This window comes from Babylonia areolata, chromosome 27 (genome assembly GCF_041734735.1).
Source record: "Babylonia areolata isolate BAREFJ2019XMU chromosome 27, ASM4173473v1, whole genome shotgun sequence".
In the NCBI taxonomy this organism is placed as follows: domain Eukaryota; kingdom Metazoa; phylum Mollusca; class Gastropoda; order Neogastropoda; family Buccinidae; genus Babylonia; species Babylonia areolata.
The window spans coordinates 15,965,272-15,991,032 of record NC_134902.1 but is presented as its reverse complement, the minus strand read 5'-3'; the positions used below and the strand labels follow the sequence as shown (position 1 = coordinate 15,991,032).

The 25,761-nt window shown below is 41.1% G+C and overlaps 1 protein-coding gene across 1 annotated transcript in view; it reads right to left on the bottom strand.

Annotated features, from left to right (window-relative positions):
• The window catches only part of LOC143301325 (RUN domain-containing protein 1-like), a 37,039-nt gene extending 11,367 nt beyond the window's left edge, over positions 1-25,672 (bottom strand). The window contains exons 1-10 of the mRNA XM_076615541.1: positions 25,593-25,672; positions 21,407-21,497; positions 17,718-17,997; positions 13,049-13,196; positions 11,761-11,853; positions 10,745-10,852; positions 4,784-4,939; positions 3,032-3,122; positions 973-1,040; positions 338-436 (exon numbers count right to left, since the gene is read on the bottom strand). Of these exons, the coding sequence (XP_076471656.1) occupies positions 338-436; positions 973-1,040; positions 3,032-3,122; positions 4,784-4,939; positions 10,745-10,852; positions 11,761-11,853; positions 13,049-13,196; positions 17,718-17,971 (1,017 nt within the window). The 5' untranslated portion in view covers positions 17,972-17,997; positions 21,407-21,497; positions 25,593-25,672. The remainder of the gene's footprint in view (positions 1-337; positions 437-972; positions 1,041-3,031; positions 3,123-4,783; positions 4,940-10,744; positions 10,853-11,760; positions 11,854-13,048; positions 13,197-17,717; positions 17,998-21,406; positions 21,498-25,592) is intronic.
• Positions 25,673-25,761: the final 89 nt, after the last annotated feature.

Sequence of the window (25,761 nt, the reverse complement as noted above, 5' to 3'; positions counted from 1 at the left end):
AATTAGGTTTATTTTTTATTTTTTTGTGCCCATCCCAGAGGTGCAATATTGTTTTAAACAAGATGACTGGAAAGAACTGAATTTTTCCTATTTTTATGTCTAATTTGGTGTCAACTGACAAAGTATTTGCAGAGAAAATGTCAATGTTAAAGTTTACCACGGACACACAGACACAGACACACACACACAGATAAACGAACACCGGGTTAAAACATAGACTCACTTTGTTCACACAAGTGAGTCAAAAAGTAAGAAAAGAGAGGTTATTTCTAAACTCTGAAACTCATGATTTAAAAAAAAAAATATCACTTTTTTTTTCCTCTTTAATGTGAACAACCTTTCTTTTCTCTCCAGGTTTCTCTCCCTTCCCTTTGCCGCCATCGGACTTCTTTGTGGAACTGCAGCATCCGATGCCACCCGTATCATTTGGGGCAACCTGAAACATGTAGTAAAGTTGTTCGCTTTTTGGAGTCTGGAGTTTTTCAAGCTGGGCTGTTTCTTTGTATAAATGTGTGTGTGTGCTTGTGTGTGTGTGTGTGTGTGTGTGTGTGTGTGTGTGTGTGTGTATACATGCATGTTCTAATGCTTCTGTGTGTTAGTGTATGTGTATAATGTGCATAATCACATGTGTATCGTGATTGAGAAGCTTATCAATACACACACACACTCACACATACACACACATATGCACATACACAGCACACACACACACTTCGAGAGGATGATACTTTTTATATATCAAACAGCCTCCGACGCTTGTACCCACCACTAAACATACACACACACAAACCCACACATGTATACACACACATGCACACATACACACACACAACACACACACAAACGTATTCACAGACACATTCACACACACACACACACACAAAGACACACACAATATCTCCGTCCACTTTCAACAAATCACGTTCAGAATGATCTACACTCCTCCTTCCAACGAAGGGTACGACAGCTCACCTTGGAGTGGGAGTGGACAGGGCAGGTGCAGCTCTGTTCACCATAAGGGCCTGGGCTGTCCGTTTCACCTGCAATGGATCCCACCATGATGGAAATCATGCTGATGCCATCAGCCACGCTTTACATGCATCTTTAACTCATAGTTTTCTCCCTTGCTTTCCCCTGCAGACGACACATTTGTTAGGGTTAGGAAAAAAAAAAAAACCCCACAAAAAATACAAAACACAAAGTAACTGAACGAAACTCCCTGTACTCGACCCACTGACCCCTCTTCTCACGTCGTGTGTACGCCCACCCCCCTCCCTCTCTTCACAGCCCTCAGTGTCTTCTTGCTGGTAGCATTCTTCGCTGCAGATACTTTATTCAACGTCTTCATCATCCTCGTTGATGTCAAAACCTTTAGTTTGAAGCATTTCAATCACTTTAACAGCAGTAAAAAAAAACCACTGTCGTGATCTAGTTTGCTCCAAAAATTTCCGCTTGTATCGCCTGCGACGCCATTTTCGATACGTATGAAGATTAGCTTGTCATGTGGGGTACCAAGGTCAACGGCTGGCCAGCGAGTGAAAAGTCACGGAAACCTCACGAAGAAACTTTCCATTCGACCCTTGACATGTTCGCAATGCCCGGTGTAGTTTCGATTTTTATGCTACCCCATGAGGAAAACGTGGACAAATTTTTAATCGTCGAAACTGCTAAAGTGTTCCGTCGTCCGGAACGCTACCCTACGTCAGGAATGCTATAGCGTTCCATCGTCCGGAGTGAGTTAATCCATTCAACTCTGGTGAGTTTACAGCTTTGGTGGGCTTCCATGCCATACTGATGAGCAAAAGCTCAGAAAATTTACACAGTTTTTCTTCCAAATTACGTGTGGGCACATCTGGAAATACTGTAGGAGTTAGTTCCCTTTCTTTGTGGTTTATGCATATTATGTAGAAACCGTGTTAGAGAAAGGAAATTTTCTTCCTGAAATTACGTTTGAGTAACATACCGTGACCCACTAGTGCAGACTCCGGCAGGGGTCTGATTCCTGTCCTGTGCAAACTACTACTACCCGCCTATGCGGAGATAATGAAAGTAGCTACGGCTGATAACCTCTCGAAGTAGGTTACCTCCCCTTTGTATCCCTGACTAGTGCCCTCTTTTTCCGGCAGCTATCTTGACTCCTGCTCCTGTGCTCTGCATACGGCTAAGTTTTCTTTCCGTATTTTCTGTCTGTCTATCGATCCTTTGGTGCTCTCGTTTTGTGTCTTATGATGAGTCACAACAGGTCACAAAACTACTTGGCCCGACTGGGCGATCAAGCTCATATTAAGGCGCGATCACAATCAACCGGAGGGCACAGTGAGTACTTAGAAAAATCGTGCTGTCACATACTCGAAACAAATTTTCATGCCACAGCAATGCTCGGTGCAGGTTTCAGTGATTAAGATTCACAGAAACAGAATTCTTCTGATCCATCTGGGGTGTGGAGGGTACAATATTTGTATTTATATTTCTTTTTATCACCACAGATATCTCTGTGTGAAATTCAGGCTGCTCTCCCTAGGGAGAGCGCGTCGCTACACTACACCCTTTTTTTTTTTCGTATTTTTGTCAGTCTTATGATGGAAAGCATGCGTATCAACAAAGCGAAAGTAAATTCAAAGAATAATAATAATAATCAACCAACAAGAAGAGCTCAAACTTTATAGCAGACTGGCAGGCAAGTTCCAGGAGTAAGGACAAGACCCACACCCTTACCAAGTTTTATCAAAATTGTGTTTTCTTCCTGGCACAAAATAAATCACATACGATCAAACAGGTTCCCAGGTGTAAAATGCACATAACAGAACCCAAGGTGACAAAAGAGTTTACCCTGACAAAATTCTGTAGAGAAATCCACTCTGACAGAAAAAAAAGCAAAAAAAAAGAAAAGAAAAAAAACCCCGTGGCACTGCACTGTTGCAATGTACTCTGCCCCGAGGAAGAGCAGCCCAAATTTCGCAAGTAAGACAACAAAAAAAAACAACAACAACAATATAGTTTACCACTTATCTACTTGAAGAAAACAACATACCTTGCAGAAACTGGATGAATCTCTCCAGGTCAACGACTTGAGTCTTCAGCTGGTCTATCAGTTTCTCCTTCACTTTCGCTGGGTTCACAATCTGTTGATTAATAAACAAATGTATTTTTAGTGTTCACAGACTAGTCAACAGGCACATACATGCACCCATACATAAATGTGTGTGTGTGTGTGTGTGTGTGTGTGTGTGTGTGCACGCGTGCGCGCACATCATTATCATTACTCTGCAAATCATTATCACCATTATCAGAAGAACTCTGGTCTACAAAATCACTATCATCATTATTATTACATTACAAATCATTACCACCATTATTAGTACTCTACAAAAAAAAAAAAAATCACCATCACTATCATCATTACTCTACATTTAAGTATCATCATCATCATTAATACCATACTCTACAAATTACTATTATCATCATTAATCTAAAAGTCACCAAAATTATCATTACTACTCTACAAATCGCTATCACCACTACCATTACTCTACAAATCACCATATACACCAACACTATCATTAATTGATTGATATAGACATTTATACAGCGTCTATCCTCGGTCAGAGACCCAAGCTCAAAGCACTTTTCAAACACACAGTCATTTCGCACAACAAGCTCTCTAAGTGGGTAGGGCCTACTGTAAGACTAAGAGCTGCCTTTGGGCGCTCATCATTTGTTTCCTGTGTCATTCAGTCAGGCTTCAGTCACACACACAGACACAGAGTCACACACACACACACACAAAGACACGTCACACACAAACACACATACAAACACATGTCACACACACACACAAACACAAGTATCATCATCATCAACATCATCATGGTCATCTACAGCCCTCGCTGAAGTGATAGCGTTGTTGACAATGTCCTTCAGCTCCTTGGTACACACAGACACACACACATGCACCGCGCGCACAGAGAGAAACACACATATGAACACACAGTCACACAAACACACACACACAAATGTATTCTTATCATCATCATCATGGTTATCTACAACCCTCACTGAAGTGATAGCATTGTTGACAAAGTCCTTCAGCTCTTCAGTACACACACACACACACACACACACACACAGGTCTCTCTCTCTCTCACACACACACACAGTCTCTCTCTCACACACAAACACATACACACACAGAGTCACACACACACATTCACAGGCATTTTCACAGGCATTAGTTCATAGCCCTATTTCTACATTCCTTTAATGTACTTCAGAATTGTGTTAACGGTTTCTGATTATTATTATTATCATTGCTGAATTGTTTCTGTTAAATGTAACTGCATGTTAGTTAAGCATTTTTGGTTAGTTTTCTACCTTTTCTGTTCTCTTCCCTCTCCCCTCCCCACCCCCTCCACCTCCCTTTCTTTTTAATCGTCTAATATCACTGATAGTGAAAATACGCTAAACTAAAGAACGCACACACACACACACACACACACACATGCTTGTCATCATCATCATCATCATCATCATGGTTATCTACAGTGAAGTGATAGCGTTGTTGACAATGTCCTTCAGCTCTTCAGTACACACACACACACAGAGTCACACACACAGTCACACACACACACACACACACACACACATACACACAGTCTCTCTCTCACACACACACATAGAGTCTCTCTCACAGACATGCATACAAACACAGACACACACACACACACACATGCTTGTCATCAACATCATCAACATCATCATCATCATAGTTATCTACAGCCCTCACTGAAGTGATAGCGTTGTTGACAATGTCCTTCAGCTCCTCGGTGCTCAGCGTGTCAAAGTTGTGCAGGTCGATGTGCAGCCGGCTCCGCACCTCCTCCAGCAGCACCTTCTGCTTCTCCAGCACACGGCTGGTGGGCAGCTCCTCCGCGTGGCCAGACTGCACAAAAAAAACCAAGAGAGGCAAGGCTTTGAAGACTCACTTGTGATAAATTAAGTCCCCTAGCATTAATTACAGAGTAATTTCCCTTTTTTCACTATCTACCCCAAAACGTTGGCAAAATAAATAAAAATTCCATGCTCAGCAAAAGAAGTTCCTGTTTGAACAGTTTCAGTTTCAGTAGCTCAAGGAGGCGTCACTGCATTCGGACAAAACCATATACGCTACACCACATCTGCCAAGCCAAGCAGATGCCTGACCAGCAGCGTAACCCAACGCGCTTAGTCAGGCCTTGAGAAAAAAAACAACAAACAAAAAAACAAAAAAAAAACAAACAAACGGGGGAATAAATAATAGATAAGCTTGCATAAATAAATAAATAATAATTATAATATAGAAAAAGGTAGTAGTAATAATATTAGTAATACTAATAAAATGATAATAATAAAATATAAATAAATAAATAAATAAGACAACAATGGTGATAAATAAGCGAATAAATGTAAAACATGAAGACACACATTCACACATACACCCACACATGCACAACAGAAATGCACCAAACATGCAGTTTCACAGATATGAAAGCACAGTCAAATACATATAAACGTACATGAGCTCCAACACACACACACACACACACACACAATACCTTGCACCTCCTCTACCCCCCTCCTCCACACACTCATTTCTAGTCTGAGTATCGCAGCTTCCACGACACACACACACACACACAAACACACACTCACAGAGATGAACACTTACTTGTACAAGCACATATGAAAGCACAGTCAAATACATATAAACGTACATGAGCTCCAACACACACACACACACACACATTACCTTGCACCTCCTCTACCCCCTCCTCCACACACTCATTTCTAGTCTACGTATCGCAGCTTCCACGGCACACACACACACACACACACACAAACACATACTCACAGAGATGAACACTTACTTGTACAAGCACACACACATACGCCCATATCTCCCACCCCCAACCCCACACATGTACATACAAAGATATATATATATATACTGTGGGAGCAACAGGATATTGGAACGTATATCACAGTGTAGGCATGCATACACTCACATACCTCATCCTCTATCCCACCTCCCCCCGCACTCCCACCTCCCCTCACACACACACACACACACGTACACATATCTCTCCTGACACTTGTGTACACTTTCACTCTCGCGCATTCACAAACGCACTCAAAAGCACAGACCCACACATACACACAAACACACACATACACACACGCACAGAGGCTGCCAAGGACTGGCCGCAAGAGGGATGGGAAAAGATCTCTGATGCCAAGAATGTGGCGTCTAGTGTGTTGCTCAGTTTATTGTATTTGGAAAGGCCCACAGAGACTCTGTTCCGTTTTGAAGAAATTTGCGCAATGTTGGTTTGGAAATGATGCCGATATTTGTTTGATTTGCAAAGCATCGTGCTCTACCTTTCATGTTAGACTTGCGGCCGCTCCCTCTCTCTGCTTCTATTTCTTTGAGGCGATCGATGGTGTGATGGCCTTGTACCTGTTCTTTTTGGTATTCTTTGACTTTTCTGAGGATTTCCAATTTTCCTAGATGTAGGCCGCTCGTTGGTGTTGCGTTACCAGCAAGTCTGTCAGCTTGCTCATTTCCCTTAACACCTGCATGTCCCGGGCAGTATGACCATGTGAGTTTTTTAATCTGAAAGTTGCGCATTGCGTTATGCCACTCTGGGCTTCCCATTCCGTTTTCAGTTTTCTGTGTGAGGTTCATTGAGTCGGTTAGAATCATGGCATGTTGGTTTCCGGGCGTATGGATGGACGATAGCCACTGGAGGGCATGTGTCACAGCTTCAACTTCCATCGTTAGGCTGGAGGTTGTGACTTTGTAGGCAGCATTCTCTTCCCAAATTGTTTTTCCATTTTGTTTCGCAGTGAATCCCCAACCAGACTGGTCTTTGGTGACTGAGCCATCTGTGTATATGATGATGTCCTCTTCTTTACTGTTTTCTTCTATAAGTAGCTTCACTTCCGCATCAGTTTTGCCCTCTGGCCATTCCTGACAATGTCTTCCTAGAGTGGGTGAAATGACTGTGTTGAATAGATGGTTGAGGTTTTCGGGGGTTTTCTCCCATTCTTTTGTTTCTGAACAAAAAATGATAATAATGACTCCTCTTGTTGTTGTGTCAGAATAAGAGGTCAAAGTGCCAAGCTTAGAGAATAAAAAAATATAAATATAACAGTAAATGCAGTTTGCATATAATTAGGCTTCTTTTTAAAAATATTTTTTTGCCCATCCCAGAGGTGCAATATTGTTTTAAACAAGATGGCTGGAAAGAACTGAATTTTTCCTATTTTTATGCCAAATTTGGTGTCAACTGACAAAGTATTTGAAGAGAAAATGTCAATGTTAAAGTTTACCACGGACACACAGACACACACACAGACAACCAAACACCGGGTTAAAACATAGACTCACTTTGTTTACAAAAGTGAGTCAAAAAAAAAAAAAGTGGGTCACTGTGGGGGACTCGCAATGAGCGCCGTGGGAGTTGTTGTCTGCGTAGCCATGTGTCGTAGAGTGCGTGCACAGCAGGTTTTGACTAGATCACGCCCTTTAGAGAGGCCACTGTGGCGCCGTCTTCGGTGATCTCCTGTTCTGGTAACGGTTTACAGTTGGCCGGGTTTTCTCTTGGGAGTTTTCCTTCTCTTGGAAGGACTGCCTGCTGAGGCTACCAGACTCCATCTGCCCGGGTTTGAAATCAGAGTTGTCCTTCTCCTAGACTAAGTGGGTCCACGGCACCTTATTCCATATCATTTGGTGCAACCCCCAAAGGGAGGGCTCCCCCATCCGCCACCTAGGGGACGTGCCCCTACGCCGTATAGTCCCAGCGCGAGGCGCATGGGAGTAAATGCCACTTTTCTTCTTCTGCGTTCACTCGTATGCACATGAGTGGGCTTTTAAGACCGTTTTTACCCCGCCATGTAGGCAGCCATACTCCGTTTTTGGGGGTGTGCATGCTGGGTATGTTCTTGTTTCCATAACCCACCGAACGCTGACATGGATTACAGGATCTTTAACGTGCGTATTTGATCTTCTGCTTGCATATACACATGAAGGGGGTTCAGGCACTAACAGGTCTGCACATATATTGACCTGGGAGATTGGAAAAATCTCCACCCTTTACCAACCAGGCGCCGTCACCGTGATTCGAACCCGGGACCCTCAAATTGACAGTCCAACGCTTTAACCACTCGGCTATTGCGCCCGTCAGTAAATGCCACTGAAACGGTGCAGATGATAGGGCAGAAAAAAGACACCCCAAAACAACAAAAAACCCAGTGAACTAGTTGTAACGTGTCCGCCCAGGTAGCCAGAGAATCTGAGCGCACAGGATCACAGCGCACACTCAGCATTATTCCCCCCCCCCCCCTTCCGCTTGACACTGAATGGTGGTTTGGATGGTAGTCATTTGGATGAGATGATAAACTCTGAGGTGAAGTCCTGTGCCGAGCATGCACTTAGTTCACATAAATGAACCCAAAGCAACAAAAGGGTTCTCTCCCTGGCAAAATTCTGTTAAAAAACAAGAAAAAAAAACAAGAAAAAAACAAAACACTCTGATAGGAAATCAATAACACTTACAGGTAGAAACAAAAGAGAGAGAAGAAAAAGGGAGGGTGGGACTCTCTGTAGCCATGTGCTCTCCCCAGGGAAACGTTTTCTTCTCACCTCATATGCGAACGCTTTCTTTTGCAAACGTTTTTTTCTCACCTCATATGCATACATTTTCTTCTGAACTTATATGCAAACGTTTTCTCACCTCATATGTGAACGTTTTCTTTTGCAAACGTTTTCCTCTCACCTCATATGCGCACATTTTCTTTCACGTTTTCCTCTCACCTCATATGCGTACGTTTTCTTCTCACCTCATATGTGAATGTTTTCTTCTCACCTCATATACGTTTTTTCCTCACCACATATGTGAATGTTTTCCTCTCACGTTTTCCTCTCACATCATATGTATACGTTTTCTTCTCACTTAATATGTGAATGTTTACCTCTCACATTTTCCTCTCACCTCATATGCGAACGCTTTCTTTTGCAAACGTTTTCTTATCACCTCATATGTGAATGTTTTCCTCTCACGTTTTCTTCTCACCTAATATGCGAACATTTTCTCTCACCTCATATGCGAATGTTTTCTTCTCACCTCATATGCAAACATTTTCTTCTCACCTCATATGCGAACGCTTTCTTTTGCAAACGTTTTCTTCTCACCTCATATGCATACATTTTCTTCTCACCTTATATGCAAACGTTTTCTCACCTCATATGTTAACGTTTTCTTTTGCAAACGTTTTCCTCTCACCTCATATGTGAATGTTTTCCTCTTACGTTTTCTTCTCAACTCATATGCTTACGTTTTCTTCTCAATTAATATGTGAACATTTTCTCTCACATTTTCCTCTCACCTCATATGCGTACGTTTTCTTATCACCTCATATGCAAACATTTTCTTCTCACCTTATATGTGAACGCTTTCTTTTGCAAACGTTTTCTTCTCACCTCATATGCATACATTTTCTTCTCACCTTATATGCAAACATTTTCTCACCTCATATGTGAACGTTTTCTTTTGCAAACGTTTTCTTCTCACCTCATATGCACACATTTTCTTTCACGTTTTCTTCTCACCTCATATGTGAATGTTTTCCTCTCACATTTTCCTCTCACCTCATATGCGTACATTTTCCTCTCACCTCATATGTGAATGTTTTCTTCTCACCTCAAATGTGAATGTTTTCCTCTCACATTTTCCTCTCACCTCATATGTATACGTTTTCTTCTCACTTAATATGTGAACATTTTCTCTCACATTTTCCTCTCACCTCATATGCGAATGTTTTCTTCTCACCTCATATGCGAACGCTTTCTTTTGCAAACGTTTTCCTCTCACCTCATATACGTTTTCTTCTCACCTCATATGTGAACATTTTCTCTCACATTTTCCTCTCACCTCATATGTGAATGTTTTCCTCTCACCTCATATGTGAATGTTTTTCTCTCACCTCATATACGTTTTCTTCTCACCTCATATGTGAACATTTTCTCTCACATTTTCCTCTCACCTCATATGCGTATGTTTTCTTCTCACCTCATATGCGTACGTTTTCACCTCAAAAGTGTACGTTTTCTTCTCACCTCATATGCGTACGTTTTCTTTTCACCTCATATGCGAATGTTTTCTTCTCACCTCATATGCGAATGTTTTCTTTTGCAAACGTTTTCTTCTCACCTCATATGCAAACGTTTTCTCACCTCATATGTGAACGTTTTCTTTTGCAAACGTTTTCTTCTCACCTCATATGCGAACATTTTCTTTCACGTTTTCCTCTCACCTCATATGTGAATGTTTTCCTCTCACCTCATATGTGAATGTTTTTTTCCCACCTCATATGCGAATGTTTTCTTCTCACCTCATATGTGTACGTTTTCTTCTCACCTCATATGTGTACATTTTCTTTCACGTTTTCCTCTCACCTCATATGTGAATGTTTTCCTCTCACCTCATATGTGAATGTTTTTTTCCCACCTCATATGCGAATGTTTTCTTCTCACATTTTCCTCTCACATCATATGTATACGTTTTCTTCTCACCTAATATGCGAACATTTTCTCTCACATTTTCCTCTCACCTCATATGCGTACGTTTTCTTATCACCTCATATGTGAATGGTTTCTTCTCACCTCATATGCGAATGTTTTCTTCTCACCTCATATTTTTCTTCTCACCTCATATGCGAACGTCTCCAGATCCTCCAGCTGTGACTTGAGCTGGGTGATCAGCTCCTGCTGTTTCTCTCTCTGCACGGTCATCCTCTTCTCATGCTCTTTTGTGCTCTGTACAGAAAGGACATGGTGTGTGTGTAGGAGAGACAGAGACTCAGAGTCATAGTGAGAGAGATGGGGAGAGAGGGGGAGAAAGAGAAAGAGATGGAACAGAGAGAGCTCAAGTAGGAGAGAGAGAGAGAGAGAGAGAGGGAGAGAGACAAGACAAATGGTTCCTTGTACATCAGCCTCAGGCCATTACACAAACTCACGGGAAGGGGGTGGGAGGGTTTTGAGGGGGCAGAGTCTGGGTGCGGTTGGGGGGGGAGGGTCGGGGGAGGAGGGGGATTCTGAGGGGGTACAATCTGGGCACATAAACAGCAAGAACATTGTTGAGAGGGAGTGAGAGAGAGGAAGAGAGAGAGAGAGTGTATGTGATAGTGTGTGTCCATGTGTGTGTGTGTGTGTGTGTGTGTGTGTGAGTATGTGTGCTTGCATTTATGAGTAAGTGCATTCATGCTTCGAATATAATGCATTTCCAGTTACAAGTTACATCATGTGTCGTGTGTGTGTGTGTGTGTGTGTGTGGACAAGGATGTGTGTGCGCAAATGTATGTGTGCCACTTAAGAAAAAAGAAAAAAAGAAGAAGTGATATAAGATTAAAAAACAAAAATGAAGAAACAAATAAATCAATCAAAACAGACTTTAAGAACAAAAACACAATGAAGACAATTAATTAAAACAAAATCATCCCAGAAAACAGAGTATGGCTGCCTACACTGTTGGGGTGTAAGAAACAGTCATGCATGTAAAAGCCAGCTCATATACATATATATGAATGATATGTGGGAGTTGCAGCTCATGAACACACACACAAGAAGAAGAAGAAGAAGACAAAAAAAAAAGAAAAAAAAAAGAAGATAAATATAGGCGGCATGGTTATTAACGCTGACAGGAAAGGCGGCAGTGACTGACTGACCATTTCCTCCAGAAGCTGAGCGTCCTGAACGTGACATCCTCGTACGTCAGGGATGCCCTTGAAGGCAAAGTCCTCCAGCTCCTTCAGCAACCCCTGAACAACACGAACACGGCAGTTTGTGTTAAGTTATGCAGTGCAGTGCAGTGCAGTGCAATGCAGTGCAGTGCTGTGCTGTGCTGTATTGTGTTGTGCTGTTACGTTGTACTGTGCTGTGCTGTGTTGTGTTGTGTTGCGTTGCGTTGCATTGTGTTGTGTTGCGTTGTGTTGTGTTGTGGTGTTGTGCTGCATTGTCTAGTGTTGTGTTGTATTGTGTAGTGCTGTGTTGTATAGTGCTGTAATGTGTAGTGCTGTGGTGTGATGTGTTATGCTATGTTGTGTTGTGCTATGTTGTCTTACGTAGTGCTGTGCTGTGCTGTGTTGTGTTGTGCTGCGTTGTCTAGTGCTGTGTTGTGTTGTATTGTGTAGTGCTGTGTTGTAGTGCTGTAATGTGTAGTGCTGTGGTGTGTTGTGTTATGCCGTGTTGTGTTGTGGTATGTTGTCTTACGTAGTGCTGTGCTGTGCTGTGCTGTGCTTTGCTGTGTTACATTATGTTATGCTGTGTTGTGCTGTGCTGTGCTGTGCTGTGTTGTGCTGTGCTGTGCTGTGCTGTGTTGTGTTATGTTGTGTTATGCTGTGCTACGTTGTGTTGTGTTGCGTTATATTTTTTGACACATCGCATTTCTCTGTGTGACTTCTCTTTTTCTTTTAATAATTTTTTTTTAAAAATGAGTTTGGGTATAGAATTTAACCAAAAATTAACTTATACACTATCCTTTGTAAAAAACAAAACAAAAAAACAACAAAAACCTTTAATGTAAACAAGCTTCAGCCAACATTAACTAATCACAGAAAGGATGTTGGATGGATGCCAAAACAGACAACAGGGACGCAGATGTTGTGCACAAGATACAAGAATACTATATCACCTTTACAAGAGAAAATTTTTTGAAACATTTGTTAATAAAAGATGACATGCATGACCAAAAAAACAAAAAAACAAAAAACAAAAAAAAAACAAAAAAAATAAAGCACTGGCATTACATCCACGTACCATCACACACATGACTCATGCTCATATGCTGCAATAAAAAACATCAATTCATAATATATGCTTGGCGCAGAATAAATCATACATATTCAAACAGTATCCTCGTGGAAACAAGTGCATTTTGATTCTCAATATCTGTCACCATTTCCAGAGTTGTTTGCTGTTCTTACAGCCACATGCGGTACTGCTCAGCAGACTCACCTCCCGGTCTGATGGCTCGGCGCTGACGATTTGTTTCAGCCGGAACTGCACCTGGGCGAAGTGAGAGGTCAAGGCCAGTAGTGAGGAGTTCAGCTGCTCCTGCTCCTCTTCCAGTCTGAGCAGCCGGTCGCTTGCTCCACTGACATCACTGACAACGTGTAACGTGGGAACAGTCAGTCTCGTGATGTAGAATGGCGATCGAAATCATCAAATGACGACAGTGAACACTGTATAATGATGATTACTATACAATGTCTGGAATCATCGCGCTATGCGGGAACAGCCAGTTTTACGATGTAGGATGGCAACTGAAATCATCAAATGACGACAGTGAACATTGTATAATGATGATTACTATACAATGTCAGGAATCATTGCGCTATGTGGGAACAGCCAGTTTTATGATGTAGGATGGCAACTGAAATCATCAAATGACGATAGAGAGCATTGTATAATGATTACTAAACGATGTCAGGAATCATTGCGCTATGTGGGAATAATCAGTTCCATAATGTAGTACGGCGATTAAAATCATAAAATGACAAAAGTGAGCATTGTGTAACGATGATTACAATACGATGTCAGGTACAACTCACTGATGGCTGTTACATTTATAAAATGGTTATGACAATGAGCATAGACTTATTCTTTCTTTCTTTTCTTTTGTCCAGTCGTGTTGCAAGGTGTTAAGGGGAGATCAAGCTGGTGATCTGCAGCAACACAGAAGTCCTGGAATAGTGACACACTGTGGACGCGGAACATGTCTGAAACTCTGTCAATCCACCACCGTGTGTGCAGTCTTTCTCTGGCTCTGAAGCCTGACCACCTGGCGGTGATGGCCTGCAGGGGTGACTGGCATTCTTGTCAGCTGGCCCAAGTACCTGGTGTAGTTGACTTAAATTCCTGTCAGCTGAATCACCACTTTGTGCGCTGGTGGGCTAGGTTTAAGCTGATAGATATAGCACCAACCATCTTGTCAGCTGAATCACCACTTTGTGTGCTGGTGGGCTAGGTTTAACCCTTTGAGCCCTGAGTTCCTGAGCAATTTTAACCCTTCTGCCTGAGCTCCTCAGCCAAAATTTGCAAATAATTGGTATTAAACCCTTTGAGCCCTGACCACTGCTTTACCGGTGGCAGAGAAAAATGACATAATGCCCAGCCATCGGTTGAGCGGTGTGTAAACACTTGAAGCGTGCAGAGTTTCAATCTGGCCCGTCAGGGCAGAAATCAGGGACAAAACGTGCAAGAAAACAACTGTACACAACGCAGCAAGTAATTGATATGCTTGATGATTTATCGGAAGTAGAGTATGACAATGATTACTCTGATAGTGAGGTGGAATTTGAATCGGATGATTTTGCTACAGATAGTGATGTTGAAAATGAATCTGAGCATGCAGAATCAGTTGATCAAAGGAGGCGTGTCAGGTTGAGACTCTGCATGGTTCATGGTAGAAATCAATCTTTTTTTTATCCAAAGCACATGCACAAAACACAGTGAAAAGGTGTGGCAATGTTGGTACTATGTTCGCTGATGTCAGAATATTACGGTTTTTCTGATTGGCTCTTCAATATAAGTCAACCAATAGCAAAACATGACAAAAGTGTTTACGCACCGCTCAACCGGTGGCCAGGCATTATGCCACCCCTCCCCACCACCGGTAAAGTGGTGGTTAGGGCTCAAAGGGTTAAGCTGATAGATATAGCGCCAACCATCTTGTCAGCTGAATCACCACTTTGAGCGCTGCTGGACTAGGTTTAAGCTGATAGATACAGCACCAACCATCTTCCTGATGGTCATTTCTGACCCCCCACTATCCCCTCCCCCCGTCCCTTCTGCTTTTGCCAGCTGCTCGATGGAGACATCTTATCTAACAAGTTGCCACTGTGTGCTCCAGGGCCAGGTCTATCAATGATAGGTCATAGTGGGAACAATGACTGCATTTATCAGAGCATGGAATAATAATGATAATACAACCACTACAATATGTTGGATGGTAATTTGTAATGAAAATGAGAGCAAGGTATATGATGATGATTACAATACAGCAATGTCAACCATTTCATCAATGTGGAAGGCTGTCATGTTAATGAAAAGATGATGGTGATGTGCATAGTATAATGATGATTACAGTACAAACATCATATACTGCTGTGTTAAGTATATGCTGCATAAAAAAAACCCCACCTAACTTTGCTAGGAACAACTGTTTTGTTGCCAAGTGTTCACCTGTGCACTATATCCATACTGCATACAGGACCTTGGACCTTGGTTTATCATCTCAACCAAAAGACTAGCACCTGGACCACCATTTGAGGTCTAGCAATGGGGTCCAGGGAAGAAACCATGGCAATCCTTGTCAAGATCAAACCTGGGACCTGGGGCCTCTCACTTTGTGTGTGGGAGCTTTATCCACTTAGCCACCAGTTTACCAGATACTGTGCATTGTCGCTGAGCCAAATCAATAACAACAGCTGCTGTCTTCAACCCCCGCCCCACTGAGGTAATTAAATGAATATATAACAAGAACAGAGTTAATTTGTTTCTTACTCATAAAAAAACAACAACAACCGAAGATTTAATTAATCATGGTTAGAAAAATTAAAATAAAAAAATGATGAGTACTGTATCATTGTGACTCATAAGCCTGCTAGGTTTAAAGGCATTAAAGTCTGATCCATTCTGTTCTGCTTTCACACATGCACACGCACACGCGCACACACATATGCACGCACATGCACACACATAGTTTGTTGCTGTCTTTGTTTCCCTTTCTAGCTGATATAGTTTTACAATAATAAGACATTTTGCTTTCATCCCATATATCACTTCTCTTTACTTCTCTCTTTCTGTCACTCTCTTTTTATCCTCTTTCATTGTCTCCACCATCTGATATTTTTGATAATGAATTCATGCTAAAATTAACAATGAATAAAACATAATGCACCCATCAAAGACTAACACACACAGATCATTGAGAATATGAAAAATTAACTCCCCCCCCCCCCCCCCACACACACATTCTCACTTTACAAAACACTGTATTAACCCCTTGACTCCTGCTGATGAGTGCACTCATCAGTGAAGGGGTTAAGCCTAGCTGAGAAAACACTGACACATCAGGATGTCGGTCACCATTCTTTGCACTCTGAACACCTTCCTCTTTGGACTGCACTGTTGCTGTTTCATTTTTATTCCAGAAAAAAACATCAATTACACCACTTAAATAAGTACAGAAGATTCAGTTCTCATGCTTCAAAGTCATGCGCCACCTGATTACAGGTGTTGCTGAAAGGAGAGAGAAGAAAAATCTCTCTCATTTCATCAACATCTTAAATTGCCACTGATGAGTATCCTCATAGAACAGAACGGAATAGAATAGAATATGTCTTTATAACCAAGTGTACCAGGGTCACAATGAATATTGGGGGGATAGTACAAAACAAGATATGAACATAAATCGAAAATCAGACACAAACACAAACACAGATACAGTAGAAATTAGGATACATACAAGTGCATATCAATATAAAAATTTGTGCACACTCACACATGCACGCACTGCACACACACACACACACATGCACGCACGCACACGCACACAAAACACAAACACAGATACAGTAGAAATTAGGATATATACAAGTGCATATCAATATAAAAATTTGTGCATACTCACACATGCACGCAATTCACACAAACACACACATGCACACACACACACACATACAAACTCTCTCTCTCTCACACACACACATGTTTGAACAGAAGCTGCATATTACATATGGATGGGGCTGATGACCAGATCTTCAGGTAGATGGTTGTTGATCTGTGAAGAGCTATCACCTGACTGGGATAAGACTGATCTTACAGGTCAGGATCTCAGACACCATTCCTTATAAATTTGCACTTCATCCTCTCAGGGACGGCATCACTTTTGATCAACAAAACTGATTACACCACCTAAGAGCAAACCAACTGCAGTGACTGCACTTCCAATTCACGCCACACTGATTTCAACAAAGTTCAGCAGACAAGGAGTTAAATTCAAAACATTCAATTCTTCGCTGTGGCATAGTGGTTAGCGTTACAGACTGACAGATGGGAGGACATGGGTTTGATCCCCCTCAGAGGTGGTGCTTTTTGGCCCATGGCTGGCACCATCCTACTTAAGAGATGAGTGTGCTGTGGGCTCAACTGGGAGGACTGGGAACACCACCCGTCAAGGCTAATTAAATCCACATTTACCGATGTGACTTTGGGGGTGTTGCTCAAAGTTCTCTGACCAACACTGCAGGTGTGTGTATCTCTCAGCCTGGCTGACGCCAGGAGATATATGATGAGAGCACAGCCTTGTGAAAGCGTTCCCAAATCCGTATGGACCCCCACATCAGCGTCTTCATCATCCTATTCAACATCAACATCATTATCAAAATATATATTATAAAAAAACACACAAAAAAACAAAAACGGTCATACAGGTAAAAGCCCACTCATGTATGTCATACGAGTGAACATGGGAGTCGCAGCCCACGAACAATGAAGAAGAAAAAGAAGAAGAAGAAGAAGAAGAAAAGATTTACATACTTTTTTTTAGTCCCAAATTCTGGAACAACACAATATAAAAAAACAAACAAAAGTCTAATAAATCAAAATTGACCTCACGGACCTTGGCTCCGCAGGTGTTGATGTGGGACTGTAGGCGGCTCCCAAGGGCGCCCAACGCTCCGTGGGCCAATCACCATCCTCCTCGTCAGAGCTGTTGTATTCGTAGTCAAAGTCCAGATGGGTGCTGTCCCTTTCCTTCAACCTACGGCTGAGGTAGATGGAGAAACAAGGTGGAGTCTCGTTGAAATTGACGTCGTGGAGGCTGGTTTGGGGCATGCTGGTGGTGGTGGTGGTGGTGGTGATGTCCTCTTCCATGGTGACCCAGAGACATTTGTCTGGTCCTGGAGGAAAGTGTGTTGTGTGGATGATTTTGTTTTTAATGTAGGTGAGATTGTGTGTGTATGTGTATGTGTGTGTGTGTGTGTGTGTGTGTGTGTGTGTGTGTGTGTGTGTGTGTGTGTGTGTGCGTGTAAGCATGTGTATGTGTGTGAGAGCATGTGTGTGATTGCATGTTGGTGAGGATGGGAACATGCATGTGTCAACTTGTGCACCATGTATTAAAACATTCATCTCTGTTTACAGCCTTCCCTTTACCTGTTTCCCCCAACTCCTTTCTTCATCCCCACCCCCTCACCATCTCCCCTTAAAAATAAAACAGAGGGTCTTCCCTCACCCCCCCCCCCCCCCTCCCTTCCATGAGCACATTAACGCTCAGCACAAATACGACCCTTCAGGCTGACGGTGATGTATTGATTCAATCAATCGATGAACCGCAGTCATACACCACCTGAAGCTGAACATCAGGACACTGACGGACTAATCAATCCATCTGTCCAGGCAATCCTTCCCCCTATCCCTCACCCATTGATTCAGCCATTGATCCACCCATCCCTCTCTCTTTTCATCCTCCGCTCTCCTCTCTCTATCTGTACAGTACTGTACAGTATCTGCCCATCCGTCTTTCCCTTACTCGAGCCAATCTGTAGATCAGATACATATATGCACACACACACACACGTAATGTACACACACACGCATACACACACACAACCCCAAACGCATGCGCGTGCACACACACACACCACACTTTCCACTATACCTTTTAAGCCACAGCTGGGGCTAATGGAAGCATTACCTTTTAAGTCTGAACTCATATATAATGGGGGTTAAAAGAGGATACTTTTTTTTCTTCATTTTTGACTCACTTGTGTAAACAAAGTGAGTCTATGTTTTAACCCGGTGTTCAGTTGTCTCTGTGTGTGTGTGTCCGTGTGTGTGTCCGTGGTAAACTTTAACATTGACATTTTCTCTGCAAATACTTTGTCAGTTGACACCAAATTTGGCATAAAAATAGGAAAAATTCAGTTCTTTCCAGTCATCTTGTTTAAAACAATATTGCACCTCTGGGATGGGCACAAAAAAAGAAAAAAAAAGAAGCCTAATTATATGCAAACTGCATTTACTGTTATATTTATATTTTTGTATACTCTAAACTTGGCACTTTGACCTCTTATTCTGACACAACAACAAGAGGAGTCATTATTATCATTTTTCGTTCAAACAGGAACTTCTTTTGCTAAGCATGGAATTTTTATTTATTTTGCAAACGTTTTGGTGCAGATAGTAAAAAAGGGAAATTACTCTGTAATTAATGCTAGGGGACTTGATTTATCACAAGTGAGTCTTGAAGGCCTTGCCTCTCTTGTTCTTTCTGTCTTCTTTTCATTCTATTTTTTACTTAATACCATCATTATTATCATTATCATTTAAAGAAAATTACTAAAAAAATTATTCATTTATTTTTCTGCTTCAGTGGTCAGCTGTTCACAGGCTTTTTGTGTTCAAAATTTGTCAATAACGAATTCCAGAGAGAAACTGTGCATGTCAACCACCTGGTTCTCATTATGATTATGACCTTAAAAAAAAAGAAAAAAAAGTATGATCAAAAGCAAGGTCGCAGTGAGAGGCCTGAAAGCAAAACTGATTGGCCAATGGATGGTTCACATTACATCCAATATTTATACATAAAACAGATTTCATGTATTGGTATACTGTTTACTCTATTTAAAAAAAAAAAAAAAAAAAAAAAAAAAAAGAAAAAAGAAAAAAGAAAATAAAGAAACTTACAAGATACCTTGCACTTCCCCCCTGCTGAACATGTTCTTTTGTATTACTTGAAAAAAAAAAAAAAAAATGGTGATAAGAAGACCAAGCCTATCCTGTATCCAACACATTTTCTTTTTCACCAGGATATTACTTCGCACTGATCATAAAAAAAATAGGAAAACCTCAGCCTCAACTGTGGCCAAGTTTTTTTTTTTTTTATATTCCCGGGATCATAATGTAAGAAAGTAAATAATGTATGTCATAATTTCATCGAAATATCTTTCTTTTCTTAGTGCCTGTGCTTTCCAGTGACTGCAGGTACAAAAGTTTGGTTAAGTGTAACAACAGAGAAAACAACTTATTTTTTGTTGTTGTTGTTATTTTTACTTTATTTATTTTATTTATTTTTATTGTTATTTATTTATATTTTTTAATTAAATTAAATTAATTAATTAATTAATCAATCAAATAATTTTTTTTCTCAAGGCCTGACTAAGCGTGTTGGGTTACGCTGCTGGTCAGGCATCTGCTTGGCAGATGTGGTGTAGCGTATATGGATTTGACTGAACGCAGTGACGCCTCCTTGAGCTACTGACACTGATACTGATACTGATACATAAAGAGAAAATTTGAAAACATCAAAGGTCTTTTTTTTTTGCATCTGTAACCCACCAGGCACTGAGACCAGGATTCAAACCCAGGACCCTCAAAGTGAAAGTCCAATTTTTAACTGTTTAACTGTCACACTCGTCGTCGATGTTCTTCATTTTCTATCACGTTTTCATAGCTGCTACTGTCAACGTTGTGCGGAAAATCAAACAAAATTCCAGCCACCTCTTCTTCTCTTTCTTGTATGTCCTGGCAGTGTTGTTGACACACTCAACAGCTTTTCGCTTCACAATTCATGGAGAGAAAAAAAACACACACAAAAAACGCATCAAAATTGAGGCAAAACTTGCGGACATATTGCTTCGAGCACACATCAAGGCAGTTGCCATTTGCAAGGAAGTAAGCATATATATATTCAAATAGTGGTTGGACTGTTGATAATGCAGTTACCCCTAATCAAAAGTAAATGGCTTAAATGAAATTATGACGAGTGCAACAGCCAAGTGGTTAAAGCATTGGACTTTCAATCTGTGGGTCCTGGGTTTTTTTGGTTTTTAATCCTGGTCATGGCACCTGATGGGTTAAGGATGCAGATTTTTCTATCTCCTGGATCAACAGATGTGCAGAGCTGCAAAAACAGAAGATCATTAAAAAATCTTCAGTTCTTCATCCTTAGATTGCAATTTTTTTTGTGGTCAGTTTATTTTATCCAAATCTCCAAAAGCTGATCTCTTTACACCTAAGTATTCTAATATCTGACATTGTGTTTTTACTGGCCAGCTGAGTGTATGCTCAGTTAATTCAGTTCTGTTACTTTGTTTTATTCCCCCCCCATTTCCTTCCAATCCTCACATTTACTTTCTAGAAAACATACACAATATGAGCACATGTGCTCTGTACGCACACACACACCACACACACATGCCCCTGCCACCTACCCCTTGTCTAAATCACTTTTGTGAACAGATGTTGAATTAATGATCAACACAACACACACCCTCAAACATGAAATGAATACAACACAGCTATCCATACCAGCACAGCATTGACAATCACTCAGCGTAGCCTGCGAACGGCGTCACCAGGAAGTCCACCATGACAATGCAACACAACCGCCTGTTGCCGGCTGCAGGAAAACAACAGACAAAAACTCATTTAACACCTGTGACAAAATCATTTAACAAAGGGACACCAACAGCAACAGATGGAGCAGCACTCCAAAAAAAGAATGTACTGGGATGACTGAAAATGTCCCAAAAAGAAGAAGAAGAAGAAAAAAAAAATCAAGGGCTTAACTCTCATTCGCTGAGTCACTGACAGGGTTTTACATGACACACATACATGTGTGCATGCATTAATACACATCCACTCTAACTCACAAACACACACACACACTCTCACATAATAATACACATTTTTTATGAAGTACAGCTGGTGATAAACTGAATACAAATCTTAAAGTTTGAACTTGGATCCTCAGATTTTGTTTTCTTTGCATGTGTCATAGTAAGAACAAATGGTCATTCACTATCAGCAATTTTGGTAAAATCTGTAAATCACAAGCTTCAGAAAGAAATATTGAACAAGTGAGTAGTTTTGTTGGTTCTTTATGTCCAGTTTTCAGTGCTTACTCAGTTGCTTTACTCTCATACTGCTGATACTTTCGGTGCTGCTGAGCACACCCTGTTCTGATTCAACTGTAACCTTCCGAAATTACCCTTTAAAAAAAACAAAAACAAAAAACCCTTTCAGTGCAAAGCCTACTTTATGCTCAGCTACAAGCATTTGCCAAGAGATGTTTTGGTCACAGAAGGTAATAATAATAATAATAATAATAATAATAATAAAAAGCAAAAAGATATAGCATGCAACTATTATCAAAGAAAATATGAAATTACCTATACTTTTCGAAAGGAAATCGAACACTACAATCCAATTCAGACAATTTCACATGAATTTTATGATTTTGCAATAGGTAATTTCTACAGTGACATGGATGAAAATTTCCATCCTGGGGCACTTTTTTTGTACAGCAGAAATTTCCATCCTGGTGCAATGAAGGGGTTGAAAATATTTTTGGCAGCTTGCCAGTTATTTTGAATTTCAAAACCAATAGGCTACTGTGCCTGTCACTGACTGAATGTCCATGCCTGGCAGAAGACTACGGAAAACATGATGCCAACGAGAACTTTTCCCCCTCTGATGGGCCTAACTGACTGAAATACAATCGGTAACTGAGATTACCATCTGCACAGTTAAGTGATATTACTCCCGAACTGTTATTTCAAACTCCATGCACAGCCACAACCAGTTTTGTCTGTCACTGTCCCAGTGTCAACAGTCCACTGGGAATTCATCATACAGAGAAATCTTTAGGCCAGCCAGAAAGACTATCTTCTGACTCACACTCACAGGTCTATGAATACAAAAGTGAGGTGGGCACCTAATGATTTACAAACAAGCTGTTCCCACACAGTGTTGTGAAAATACTCATATGACCCATGATCATTTTACAAGCAGTCTGGTGAAAAGAGGTGGGAACCACATGTGTTTGACCCAGAAAGCTTGTAATCTTCATCTTTGTTCGTGAGCAGCAACTCCCATGTTCACTCGTGTATAAATGAGTAGGCTTCTATGTGTATGACTGTTTTTACCCTGCCATGAAGGCATACTGGGTATGTTCTTGTTTCCATAACCCACCAAAAGCTGACAAGGATTAATACCGTATATTTGATCTGCTTGCATATACACACGAAGGGGGTTCAGGCACAGGCAGGTCTGCACATATGTTGACCTGGGAGATCGGAAAAATCTCCAGTCTTTACCTACCAGGTGCCATCAGAGATTCAAAGCTGGGACGCTCAGACTGAAACTAAAAATGAAAGTCCAATGCTTTATCCAATCAGCTATTGAGCCTGTCGCTTGTATTCATTTATAGACACTTCAGGAGGGGCCCATCCTTTCTGCACAAGTTGAAATATGTGTGTAGTACAAGAAAATCAGCATTCTTCAATTTTCACAGGTAAGATCAACCAGAACCACCTTTTTTGTGTATGTAAAAGATGGCTTTAATAGGAAGAAGTGTCGGAACAGTTAAGATAACTGATGACAATCATCTGTGTATTAAATTTTCATGGGATAAAAGAATGCAGGTGATTGAGACAATATAGAGAAAACAGAAGCACATGGGATCATGGGTAAAGTACTGCTCTGGATCCAGGATTTCCTTAAATAGACTAAAACATTGTCATCAATGGAGCTCAGTTGCAACAGGCCAATGTGACAAGTGGAATCCCCCAGGGAAGCATCCTTGGACCCATGTTATTTATCATGTACAGCAACGACTTGCCTGGTGATATTCACAGCTGAGTATGTCTTTTTGCTGATGACACTAAAGTCTTCACAAGGAGTGATGAGGAAGGAGCAACAGCTTTCCTACAAGAGGGCGTGGACTGACTGGAGAAAAAAAAAGGTCTATGGAGTGGCTCCTTAAGTTCCATCCAGAGAAGTGCCACGTTCTGAAACTAGGCAAAAAGAAATCAGACAATTACATGACTGCGAAAAACAAGAATGAAGAGAACTGTACCACACCTCTGACAGACAATGAAATTAAGAAGGATCTTGTGGTATGTGTGGACAACAAACTGAGTTTTAGAGATCATGCAGCAAAGGTTACTACCAAGGCCGACTGAATAGTTTGAACATTTTATCACCACACAGAGGACGTCTTTGTACAACTCTTCAAAACCCTTGTCAGACCCGACCTAGAATACAACCATTCAGCTTCAGCAATGAAAACATTGTGATGTGAGGTGGAAGACGTGCAGCATCAAGCAATGAAACTCATTGCCTCCTTGAAAGACGAGCCATACTCAGAGCGACTGGAAATCCTGAAACTGCTCAGCCTTGAGCACTGACGGAAATGTGGCGATATGATAAAAAAAACCTACCAGTTCATTCATGGTACATGGCTCAGGGACCTCTGATTGCATGCTCCAACAGTAGGGAAGTCAGGGGGAATACTCTACTAGTCGTAAGGTGAGCAAATCTCACTGTAGACTGAATGTAAGAAGCTCCTTCTTCATAGAATGAGTTGAGTTCTTCATAGATTGAGTTGTAAACTCATGGACTAGTTTGCCAGACACAGTCCTACGTAATGGCGCCAACAGTTTCAACCTTTAAGAAAAGACTTGATACACACTGGGTCATCCTACCCTCACTGTACAATCCAGTATGCTACACACAGGTAGTCCACGCATGCCACCAAAAGTGATTTGAAAAAAAAAATTACCTACAGAATGACAAACAGGCCTATCCTGGCCTCAAATGTCTACCAAGTTCAAGTTCAAATATGCAAGCAAGAGGAATTATATAATATGAAGAGTTTTGAGCCCTATAACACTGATTCTTCAGTTACACAAAAATTGAAAAGAATATTAGAATATACTTTCCATGAACTCAGATGAAGACAAGAAAGAAGAATATTTTCTTTCCAAAGATAGGACAACAGTCAAGGGCAATATCTTTAATTCCATAATTATATTCAACATATGAAAGAAGAATTCAATCGTTCCATGATCAGTTATATCAAAACCAACTGAAAAGGTCCTGTCCAAGATAACCAGAACTGACCTTTTGTCTGGAAGCAAGCCCATCAACAAGTTCATTTTCACATGAAAAGTTTTGGTAACAAGGAGCTAGGCGTCTAATAAGAATGCAGATGGATTGAAATTAACGACAACAACAAAAATGACAAAAAAGAAAAGGTGTAGGGGTGGGGAGGAGCAGATGCTTGACCTCAGCATCTGAAAGATCCAGTGCGCCTTGAAAGAATCATCATCATCATCGTCATTATCATCACGAAAATCATGCAAGTTTACAAACACACACGCGCGCACACGCACTTAATTTGAGTTTGACAACCAAATGAAAGGACCTCATATGAAGATGTGGACAAGCTGGGCTCAACTGGCAAAACTGATCACACACAGCCATATATCGACACTGCACTGCCGTAATGAAAATAAAAGGACGATGCGACACTACTGCAACAGCTGTGCATCCGATTAGCTTCCTATTTCCATTCCAACTGGGCACAGACAACATTACGACGATGAAGAAATATATTTAAAAATACTGACGAAAGCTCCTGTTATTAATATATTCTTCCTCCTCCATTGTAACTGACTGTGTTAACTGTGACAAACATACGGACACTTACTTTTAACACACTTTTTGAAAGACAGAAAAGTCCTGAAAAATCCGCAACAAGTTAGTTTGGGCAGTCGTCCACACGCAAATTTCAAACGAAGTTGACGTTTACTATTGTTTCGTATTATCCAAATGTTCACGGACTTGATAAGGTAGCATCAGTTCGTATTTTCAAAACA